Source organism: Oncorhynchus kisutch, linkage group LG21 (genome assembly GCF_002021735.2).
Source record: "Oncorhynchus kisutch isolate 150728-3 linkage group LG21, Okis_V2, whole genome shotgun sequence".
NCBI lineage: Eukaryota > Metazoa > Chordata > Actinopteri > Salmoniformes > Salmonidae > Oncorhynchus > Oncorhynchus kisutch.
Genome location: NC_034194.2, coordinates 17,406,451 through 17,418,250, shown reverse-complemented (window position 1 = coordinate 17,418,250; position 11,800 = coordinate 17,406,451). Strand labels below are relative to the sequence as shown.

The window sequence follows — 11,800 nt, the reverse complement described above, 5'->3', positions numbered from 1 at the left end:
TAACCACAATCTATAATTCATTGGACAAGTTGTTTTTCCGTTGCATAATTGCACACCATAAGAATTAAGGGATATATGTACTGAACCAAAATATAAACGCATCATGCAACAATTTCAAAAATGTCCCTGAGTTACAGGTCATATAAAGAAATCAGTCAATTGAAATGAATTCATTAGGCCCTAATCTATGGATTTCACATGACTGGGCAGGGGCCCACCCACTTGGGAGACAGGCCGAGCCAATCAGAATGAGTTTTGCCACACAAAAGGTCTTTATTACAGACAGAAATACTCCTGTTTCATCAGCTGTCCGGGTGGCTGGTCTCAGACGATCCCACAGGTGAAGAAGCTGGATGTGGAGGGCCTGGGATGGCACGGTTACACGTGGTCTGCGGTTGAGGCCGGTTGGAAGTATTGACAAATTCTCTAAAAGGCAGCTTATGGTATAGAAATTAACATTCAATTATCTGGCAACAGCTCTGTTGGACATTCCTGCTGTCATCATGCCAATTGCACACTCTCTCAAAACTTGAGACATCTGTGGCCTTGTATTGTGTGGCCTTTTATTGTCCCAAGCACAATGTGCACCTGTGTAATGATCATGCTGTTTAATCAGCTTCTTGATATGCCACACCTGTCAGGTGGATGGATTATCCTGGCAAAGGAGAAATGCTCACTAACAGGGATGTAAAAAATATATGCCCAAAATTGGAGAGAAATAAGCTTTTTCTGGGATCTTTTATTTCAGCTCATGAAATGCCTCAGACTGATTCCTCTTTAGGATTTTCCTAGCCACTGTGCTTCTACAGCTGCATTGCTTGACCCTGCTGGTCATCTATGAACGTTTGAACATCTTGGCCATGTACCGTTGTAATCTCCATTCGGCACAGCCCCTCAAAGCCTGGTTCCTCTCTAGGTTTCTCCCTAGGTTTCTGCCTTTCTAGGGAGTTTTTCCAAGCCACTTTGTGCCATCGGCTGACGTAAAAAGGGCTTTATGAATACATTTGATTGATTTGTGGTTTTAGGCTGGGTTTCTGTATAAACACTGTGACGACTGCAGATGTAAAAAGGGCATTATAAATACATTTGATTGATTGATTTGTGGTTTGAGGCTGGGTTTCTGTATAAACACTGTGACGACTGCAGATGTAAAAAGGGCATTATAAATACATTTGATTGATTAACGACGCATACAACTACATGCAATAAGCATGTCTGAAGGTCAAGACAAAGCAAGCAGAGTTGAAAGAGGAGCAATACAATGTTTTGATACTCTTCTGCCACCTAGTGGAGAATAGCTATACATACAGCTTCACTTGGAAGTGGTTTGGTATCCTCTCTTACAGCGCTGATAAAACATAGTGGTGAGAGCCCTGTACAGCCTCTGATTATCAGACACATTTGACCCATTGGAGGACTAATATCATTGAGGTCAAGATTACATTTAAGAATGAAAACACCAAAAAGTCTATCTATTAAAAGATTGTTTTATTCACAATAGAAGTGTAACAAATATAGTTTATGAAAATTTTTGCTGCTCATTAACATCATTTCATCCATAAGTTTGTAAGATTTATATAAATGTAGAATGGAATATTTACATTTTAATATGAAAGAAACAAAAACAAACATAACAATTTCCCACAAAATTAAAATAACATTAACCCAAATAACCTATGTGCAATGGAATGATTATCAGCAATATTGTACAGTTTACATTTCTGAGGTTGTTTCACGAAACCATTAACAAGAGATTCACAAATAAAAGGCATTGTAATGCGAGAGATCGTCAACACAATATTCAACCACAAAGTCGATTGGAAATGAACAGCACGTCTTCTAGTCTGCATACTGAAAGAAAGAGGAAAATAAATGTGTCATGTTTTCATTTTACAGCGACTTTACCGTTTTCTGTATTCCTACGAGTCATCCCTTCTGCTCCCGAAAGCTGCAACAGTCGGGAGACACTTAGAGACAATTTATGCTTGATCTGACAACGTGGTCTGAGGTGCCATATGGATGGTGTGACGTAATTGCGGCGCCTCTGGAGGCACTCAGAGGCCAAATTGAGCTCCGTACCGCATCCCCTGTGAGCCTCTCAAATTTTGTAACAATGCGGAAGGCTCTGTATAGCTCCGCATTGACATGATTGGTTGACGGTAGGTGAAGGCGGGAGGTCCTGTATAAACACAAACTCACTTCCTTGACAACAGCTCTGCACTGCTCTGCAAAGCTCACAAAGTATGAACGCCCTGACTTCTGCAGAGGAGGCTGTATCACAGTAAATGCTGCACGGCCAATGCAGATGTCGGATTGACTATGCAGCGCCTTTTAGGCTCTCAGAGACGGTGAATGCAGCAATGTCATATCTACAGTGTACAGTGAGTGATACTCTCTTCCCTGGAGCCCGAATGGCTGCCATAATTAACTAGGTGGAGGGGGATCTCAACATATATGGATATTAATATTGCTTCCTCCAGTAAGGTAAACAGGGATTACTTTGACTTTGTCTTTTTAAAGAACAGTAGAGAAAGCAGAGGTTGCCCTGCTGGCGTTTCAATAGGAGGCCTGGAAGAGTAGCTTCAGCAGGTGGCGGATATCAATGATGCTTCTTAAACCTCTGCTCTATTTTCTAGGGTCAGAATATGACTTCAAAAAAAGATGAAGGCCTCTTGATCGTACCCCATCTATTTCCCAATAAGATGGATGGGGAGACATTTTAGGAACATCAGCGCCCCCTGTCTGTGAAAGTACACCGCAGAAGAACAGAACTGTTTGACTACGGTTTCCTACAAACAAACACACTACTCTCTCTAACGTCCATGTCTGAATGTCCATAAACTTCCATGGTCATGAGTGTGTTTGAGAGTGTGTGTAGTGTGAATGTCTATGTATGATGTGTCCCGTATGTGACCATTTCAATCTATTGGTCCTCTTTTCTCTATACAGTATTCAGCATGTTTACATGTTCATATGTGAGTGGATTTCATCCAGTGTAGTGAACAGAGAACCTTACTTGCATCTTCTCATTGCATGTCAACACAACTAAACAACTCCTCTTGTGCTTCCTCTTATTCTCCTGAACGGACTAACAGCTTCTTCTGATGGGTACCACGACACATTCCTTCAGCGTTTTGTGCTTTCCAGAAGAAAGGAATCAACAAACAAATCAACAAATTAAGAACAACGAAGGCAAAATAATCTTAAACATCACATTTGATGGTACATTCATTCATACGATGCATTCGTTCCATATGATTGACTACCAAGCTCTTGGTCCGACTCTGCCCTGGTCTCCCCCAACTCCCAAATAATCCACAACACAGTGCCCTCGCTCTCCACAGTGCCACCAAGGGGCCTGATCCCAAAACTTCCTTCCAATGTACTACGGAATAAATGATCAGCATAGCAACTATTTTACATCACATGGGATTCATTGTCTTTACCTTTGCCTCTAATAAAGAAAAAACAAAAACACACGGCAACTTTGTCGATTTAAGAACAAAGGAACATGTTGATGGGGGTTGGGAAATAAAGTGAGCTCTGACAAACTGACTAGGCTGAATGAATTGATGACATGTTGATAGAAGGGATGAACTCTACTTTCCCAACACGTTCCATATTTCAGGAAGAAGGGACCAAGCTAAACGGTAAATGTGTCCACTTCATTAACTGAGAGGTTGTCCTCACTGCAGGTCTTTTCCCTGTGACTTCATCCCCTTTATAAACCTACTGCGACCTGCTACACTCAAATGACTGGAGGACTGGACTGTTGTAGTACTGGTTGTCCAAAACTAGATGGCAGTGTGGTAAAGGTGATAAAACCTTCAGCCAATGCCACCTGGACCATCTGCTAACTACCAGACTACCTGTATAAATAAAAGCCTTGCAATTTGCCTGAACTGCTTATTCGATAGACTATTTCAGATGGAAAGGCACTATTTTGACTGGATTTCAGCTATAGAGCAGGTGAGAATCAAGCTCTGGGTCTTTAACAGAAATACACCTAAATGGTCCATTGTTTAAGTGCGACTAAAATCATATTTACGATAAGAACAACCCAAATCCGATAATATGTTGATTGACATAAAATCTGTTTTCAGTCACACCCACAATCACATACCCGAAATACATGGAAAGAAAATGATAAAGCTGTATTCAAATCAGTATGGCTTTTTTTGAGTGATGGTGAATCTTACAGCGTAGTAGTGTCCTGTTCTCCTCACAGAGGAGGGTAAATCCTACAGCCTCTACAGCACTGGGAGGGGAGGGCAGCATGCAGACTGATTGTTATCTCTACACGATGACAAGACAAGCACTCATGGACGAGGTGGTTCTGAGTGGTGGTTCCCAGTCCCCAGTAGAGGGCAGTCTGGGTCAGGAGAGGCAGGCAGCCCGGTCCGGTTCCATCTGGTTTGATCATGGACTCAAAAACAGGAGTGAGTCCAGTCTACCAGGGGAGTGACCTGCCTGGGTGAGCTCCACCCACAGTGGGGGAGGAGTAAAATAGACAGCCCCACCCACTGCTCAGAGAGGGAGGGGATAGAGGAGTTCCGAGATGGGTGGAGTCAGGTCAGGGGGTGGTCCACTCTATTCCAGCTGGTTGGGCTTGTCTGTGTCCGTCATCTCCTTCTTGATGACAGGGAGGGGATGGGCCTCTGTGTTGAACACCCAGTGCTCGAAAGGAAGATGGTCGTCATCAGAGAACAGCAGGAACAGATATCTGAGGGAAGGAGAGCGAGACTCAGTTTAGTTCAAACACTAATTTCTGATCAACATGAGGCCTTAAGAGAACCCAGATATTTACATCAACAACCTCTACTCCTACTTGATGTCCATGAGTGCATCAGACTGCGAGAACATCCACTAGATGTCTGAGAGTGTCAGAGAGGACAGTGGAACGGTCTCACAAATCCCAAAACCAACTACGGGAACAAACAGTTCAGCAACTCTCCCATGCCAATATTTTCCCTGCCAAGCTTGGGGTGAGCCAAGCAAACAATGTAGAATGATAAATAAATTAAAACGACAAGACTCGAAACAATTTATGTTTCCTGCCGCCTGCCAACAGCTATTGGGCTCGGCGTGAAGTCGCAAATCCAAAAAGTTGAGCCCAGCAGCAGCAGTTGGAGTGCAGGAGGGCCTATACCCTAAAAGTCCTTAATCAGGTGCAGATGTGACACTCGTTAAAATTTACAGACTATAAAATGGACAGGGATTGGATGACGCCACGCCCGCCCTGCATAGCCACGGTAACCTTGCGGGCGCCACTCCATTTCCAGAGTGAGGAGAAGCAGAGTAGTCTGAGCGATTAGTGTTTTTTGAGATCTGTTCAGTTTCATTATTAAAAATGTGGGTTGAATGTTGTAACACAGAATAAAACAGATTAGAAAAATCCCATGATGGTGATGACAGCCGATTACTATTCACTTTAATGAAATATTTCTGATGTTGTGTATCTTACATTTGTTTTATTTGGTGGCTATGTTTTCATTCCATGTCATCATCTCATCTCTATAGAGCTGCTGCCTGTGCCGTCTGACAAAGTCACCATTTTAGTAGTTCTTCAATGTAAATAAGGCATACTTTTATGACTGCTGAATATCAACTATCAAATCACTTTGATCATGTATGTTCAGGTAGAGATACCGCGAAGCAACAGCTGCTCTCGATATCACCTCGTGACTGCGCATTCTTGTGCCTCTTCCGTAGATGCGCAATGGATTATGGCCATTGTAGTTCATTACCACGCTTTATGCGCTAAACTATGTAGAATACAGGCCAATATTCTAATTTGTTTATCGCATAAACTATGTAGAAACTACAACGGTCACGCCCTGGCCATAGAGGCTTTTATTTTGGTTAGGCCAGGGTGTGAATAGGGTGGGCATTCTAGTTTCTTTATTTCTATGTTTTCTATTTCTTTGTTTCTTGCCAAGTGTGGTTCCCAATCAGAGGCAGCTGTTTATCGTTGTCTCTGATTGGGGATCACATATAAGTTGTCATTCTCCCTTTGGTGTTTGTGGGATCTTGTTTTTTGTTAGCTCTGTGAAGCCTGCAGAACGTGACGTTTGTTATTCTTTGTTTGGTGTTCTGAGTAATTAAAGAATCATGAACACTTACCACGCTGCACCTTGGTCTCCTTTCCGACGACAAACGTTACAACAACTCCCTACTACATCGCATACTTCAGGCTGGATCTGATTGATCTCTAGAGAAACTGTGCAATTTGCGTATTGAGCTCACGGAAAGAAAAAAAACTAACTTGAATTAACTGACATCAGTCAATTAGTAGTTTAAAAAAACAAAAATAATAAAAACAAAAATGTAATACTTCAGTCACTAATGACAACAGTCAAATTCCCCTCGCACCAGCCCCCAGCGTTCTCAGAACCCAAAGCCTCATTTCACTCCACTAGTAATGTGTAGTGAGACACAACTAACTCATTAAGTCATAGCAGCACAGCATCCTTCTTTATTATATTTTTTATTTTGTTGGTGTTGTATTTTACCCCCTTTTTCGCCCCAATTTCGATCTTGTCTCATCGCTACAACTCCCCAACGGGCTTGGGAGGTGAAGGTCGAGTCATGCATCCTCCGAAACATGACCCGCAAAACCGCGCTTCTTAACACCCGCCCGCTTAACCCAGAAGCCAGCCGCACCAATGTGTCGGAGGAAACACTGTTCACCTGATGACCGGATGTCAGCCTGCAGGCACCCGGCCCGCCACAAGGAGTCGCTAGTGTGACGAGCCAAGTAAAGCAAACAGCCAGACATACAGCTTTACATTTAGTCATTACTGCTAATTTGACCTCACGCAAAGGCAGGAGAACCCTGGCCAGGAGGCTGAGAGAGAGATGGAGAGAGGGAGAAGAGCGATGGAGAGAGGGAGAAGAGCAATGGAGAGAAGGAGGAGAGCGATGGAGAGAAGGAGGAGAGCGATGGAGAGAAGGAGGAGAGCGATGGAGAGAAGGAGGAGAGTGATGGAGAAGGAGGAGAGCGATGGAGAGAAGGAGGAGAGCGATGGAGAGAAGGAGGAGAGCCATGGAGAGAAAGGGGATTCAGGAAGAAAGAGGGTGAGACAGAAAGAGGTAAAGAGAGGGAGAAAGTAGGGAGAAAGGGAGAGCCAGAGCCTAAAAGATGGATTTTGCAAGCATTAGTAAACGAGTCATTTGGGGAGTCCTGGCATTTGGAGAGACCCTATTCGCAAAATTGCAGCACTTTCCAACACCATTAAATGAAATGCTAGAGAAGTTTAACAGCTCTATTAGGTGGCGGGACTCACACAGCATTTCATATAAGCATCAGTCAGAGAGGCAGATTAGCCCAGGTGTTCGGGGGTTTGGGCAAAAAAAGGAAAAATAACACAAAATCAAAGTGCCACAGAGTTGTTTACTGCACAGAAGGAGGGAAACGGGGACGTATTTGTTACTGTTGCTGCTGTGGTTGTCAACTGTTACAGCAAGACGTCCTCACTTACCTCTCTTGGATCCTTTCTCTCCCAACCTTGAACCTGTATTTTTTTCCTGTCTCCCCCAGGTCTCCACCTCTTTCCATTTCCTTCTCTCCCTCTCTCCCCCTCTCCTGCATGCAGCTTGGTGTTATCTGTCAGTCATGGTGACGTGGCTGTCCTTACAGCCCCTAGCCCCCAGAGCAGAGCAGTGTGGGGAGACAGAGCAGGGACAAAGAGCCTGTGACCTCTTTATAAGGTAACACCAGAGTGCTTTGACAAGGCTCCCACAAGAGGGGAGCAAAACAACACCACTGATACGCCATAGAAACCATAGAGGGGGGGGGGGGGGGGGGGGGGGGGGGGTTAAATCTCTCTCAGACCAGGATTAGACTGGACAGTAGACAGAGAGACCCATCTATACGCCGGTAAGAGATATGTTACAATGAGCCTATCTCACTGGACCCACATTATATGGTCTGTCTAACCCCCCAGGCATTGCGCTATTATCAATAGTGAACGAGAGAGAGAGGAGAGAGAAAGGAGAGAGAGAGAGAGATTTTCAGAGAGCGAGAGAGGGTATAAGGGCTCAGTAAAAGCAGTCTGCCTCCTCTTATCGGTCTCTGTGTGCGACTGCTGAGGTCCCTGTAGTACAGTGCACACTGTGCTAGCAGAAGCCTGCCTGTCTGAGCCGGCCGTGACAAGACAATACACACAGGACGTCAGTTGTTTCTCCTCAGAGGCCAGCAGGCACAGCACAGACAGAGGTGAAGTGAGTGCTCATTGGGGGAAAGACATTCTACTTCTGATCTGTTTTGAAGTGTTCAAACAAACTGAATGTCAGGAAGCTGTCAGAGAACACAAAACACAGAGACGTGTCTGTTATTTAGGGTGTGATGAAATACTAGAGCAGGTTTTTGGTGTCATGAAACAAAATGTAGGTGTGACTCTCTTTACCAGGAAAACATTGCCTGGATATAGACAATGTTCCTCTATATGGCCTTATAATCTTGGTTAACCCAGAACTAAAGTCTCACGTAAATAATCAGCTGCTCGATCAAGTTTTGGATCCATACGTGTTAAAGGCCAACTCCACCACTTTTTCAACCAAATTTTTATTATCTCCAGCACAATACTAGTGTCAACATGTGAAAACGGTGCACTTCTAAGTTTTGTTAAAAAATATATCAAGTTAAAAAAAAGTTAGAAATGCCTTCTAGAACAAGTGAACTTTCAGGTGCCTTAATAACAAACTTGTATGTCAATGTGAAGAACAACATGACCTGCACCAAAGTCAAATTAGGATATAACGTTAGGCCAATGAGACAGTGTCCAAGTTGTAAAATTCTCCAGTAGAATGTCCTGCTTTTAGTTACCCGTTTTTCTAGATAAACAGATACTAAATACATTTTTAAACAGACAGGTTAATTGGTGTTAAAATAAACCAGTTATGGTATTTTGGACCACCAGGCTGCTGATGTCATGCAGCCTGTCGTTTTTGTGCTAATACTTTTTCATAACGACAAAGATAAGTCTGATGTCGGATGACAACAAAATGTTAATGATGTCACTGCGACAACTGTCTACAGACGTGCAGATTGACATAGATAGACGTAAACCAGCCTTCAGTCTTGAAATCTTTGGTTGTTAAGTACACTATCGTATTCACTCTGTTTAGCACGTGGCCTCACATGTGAATCCTTAAAGAGATGGGTGGGGCTAAGGCTTAAGAGGGTGTTGACGATGCTTAATGGGTGTAGACAAAGAAAAGCTCTACAGTAGTTCAAGGGCCATTTTCTCAAAAGTGGGGTTACAAATTTATCAACTTTCAAAGCAGAATTACTTTCCCTTAGTTCCTCAACTGTTGTGTATGATATACAATTTTCTAGCTCTATCTACTTTTTTTTGGAAAGTATCTACTTTTATCCAATGTAAAAAAACACTATTAAAAATGTTAATATATAAGACCGAATCGAGCCGGTCGGTCAAATATGTAGATACTGGTTTGGTGCTGGAGATGATGAATATGAGGTTGAAAAGTGGAAATATTGCCCATTAAGAGAAGAGATGAAGAGATGCTAAAACGAGGTGCGGAACTGGAACGAGGAGTTCTAACCTCTTAGCAAGTTACGGGCCGAATGTACCCTCCCCTTCCGAAATCCGAAAGATGCGAACACCTGCGAAATCATGATTTGTCCAAATACCCAGTGACGAAAAACCCAAACAACTGCTTCTCTTTATCCACTGCACCCCATTTTGTCCCAACAGATTCTACGGTACCAGTTATGTTTAGGTAGATCTGTCCAGGAGAGAATAATGGCCTTATAGGGAGGACAATTACTTCTATACATATGTGACCATTATATTGTCAAACAAATCCAATACTATAATTATTCAAGGAACGGTTCTGGGGGGAGGAAGTATGATGACAAGGATGCAAAACAAAACAGATCGATTTTCTGACAAGATTGATTTTTATTCCTCTCTAATGGCAAGGCCAAAATGTCAATGCTATGTCTCCAGATGGCTCTTAGCAGAGTAAGTTGACAATGTGTGTGTGTTAGCGCCTTACTTGAGTGTCTCTGCCAGGTAGAAGCTCTGCTGGACGTCGTCATGGTTGGGGCTGGTGGCGTAGACGTCTCTCACTCCACTGTAGCCTCCCTCCACACGACAGTGCTTCTCCAGAGCCTGAGAGACAGAAGGAAAGAGAGAGAGAGAAAAAGAGAGAGAGAACAGAAAATAGAGAGGGAGAAGAATGAGAGAACGGAGGGTGAAAAAGTGTTGAGTTGACTCTGTTTCTTATGGCAGGGTGTTGTAGAGGTATGCACGGTGGTGTTCGCTTGTTGTTGAACTAGCATATTTCCCTTCAGTGTGGCTGCTCTGCCTGCAGGTGGGGGGGAAGAGGAGAGGAGGCTGCATTAGGCAATATGACTCAGGAAGAAAATGGAGCTGAGGAGGATGGAGCTGGGGCTGCAGTGTTTACACATCCACCCTGGCTGAATGAGGGCTGAGGGCAGGAGGAGGAGTTATCTGCAGACAGGCAGAGAGGCAGGCAGGCAGGCTCCAGATCATATTTATGGCTAACACAAGGCCCATCAGAGGTAATCTCATGTCATTAGTGGATACAACAGCATGGCTCTGGGATCTGAGCAATCAGCATTCAACATTACCATTGTTCTGATCTGTTGCCGCATAGCAATGAGAGAGAGAGAGGAGTGTATGGAGGAAGGAAGAGTCTCAGAGGTTTTAATGACTACTGTACTCAGAACTAGCGGTGCGTAGACCTGAATGAGTCTACACATCACAATGAACAGGGGTCTGTTGGCGTACAAGAGCCCTTTTCACTTTTTGGGCTCCCGAGTGGGGCAGCGGTCTAAGGCACTGCACCTCAGTGCTAGAGGCGTCACTACAGACCCTGGTTTGATTTCAGGCTGTTTCACAACCGGCCGTGATTGGGAGTCCCATAGGGTTGGCGCACAATTGGCCCAGCGTCATCCGGGTTAGGGTAGGCCGTCATTGTAAAAACAAATTTGTTCTTAACCTTTTTGGGATAGGGGGCCGCATTTTCACTTTTGGATGAATAGCGTGCCCAGAGTGAACTGCCTCCTACTCTGTCCCAGATGCTAATATATGCATATTATTATTAGTATTGGATAGAAAACACCGAAGTTTCTAAAACTGTTTGAATGATGTCTGTGAGTATAACAGAACTCATATGGCAGGCGAAAACCTGAGAAAAATCCAACCAGGAAGTGGGAAATCTGAGGTTTGTAGTTTTTCAACTCAGCCCCCATTGAATATACAGGGTGATATTCATTATGTTTCACTTCCCAAGGCTTCCACTAGATGTCAACAGTATTTAAAACCTGTTTTGAGGATTCTACTCTAAAGGAGGGGCTCATTGAGTGAGTGGTCTGGCAGAGTGCCACAGCCTCGGTCTGGCGCACTCACGTGAAAGGTAGCTACGTTCCACTTCATTTGTACAGACAAAGGAATTGTCCGGTTGGAACATTAATTAAGTTTTATGTTAAAAACATCCTAAAGATTGATGCCATACTTAGGTTGGCATGTTTCTACGGGCTGTAATGGAACTTTTTGTCCGACGTTCGGCGCGACCTGAACGCGCTTTTGGATTTGTTTACCAAACGCCCTAACAAAAGAAGATATTTGGACATAACTGATGGACATTATCGAACAAATCAAACATTTATGGTGGAACTGGGATTCCTGGGAGTGCATTCTGATGAAGATCAAAGGTAAGTGAATATTTAAAATGCTATTTCTGAGTAATGTTGACTACCCAATATGGCGGGTATCTTTATGGCTGCTTTGTTGTCTAAAGGCTGTAC

The 11,800-nt window shown here is 43.6% G+C and overlaps 1 protein-coding gene across 1 annotated transcript in view; it reads right to left on the bottom strand.

Annotated features, from left to right (window-relative positions):
• Positions 1 to 1,467: 1,467 nt before the first annotated feature.
• The window catches only part of man1a1 (mannosidase, alpha, class 1A, member 1), a 158,132-nt gene continuing 147,799 nt past the window's right edge, over positions 1,468 to 11,800 (bottom strand). The window contains exons 11-12 of the mRNA XM_020455609.2: positions 10,024 to 10,139; positions 1,468 to 4,723 (exon numbers count right to left, since the gene is read on the bottom strand). Coding sequence (XP_020311198.1) covers positions 4,591 to 4,723; positions 10,024 to 10,139 — 249 coding nt within the window. The 3' untranslated portion in view covers positions 1,468 to 4,590. The remainder of the gene's footprint in view (positions 4,724 to 10,023; positions 10,140 to 11,800) is intronic.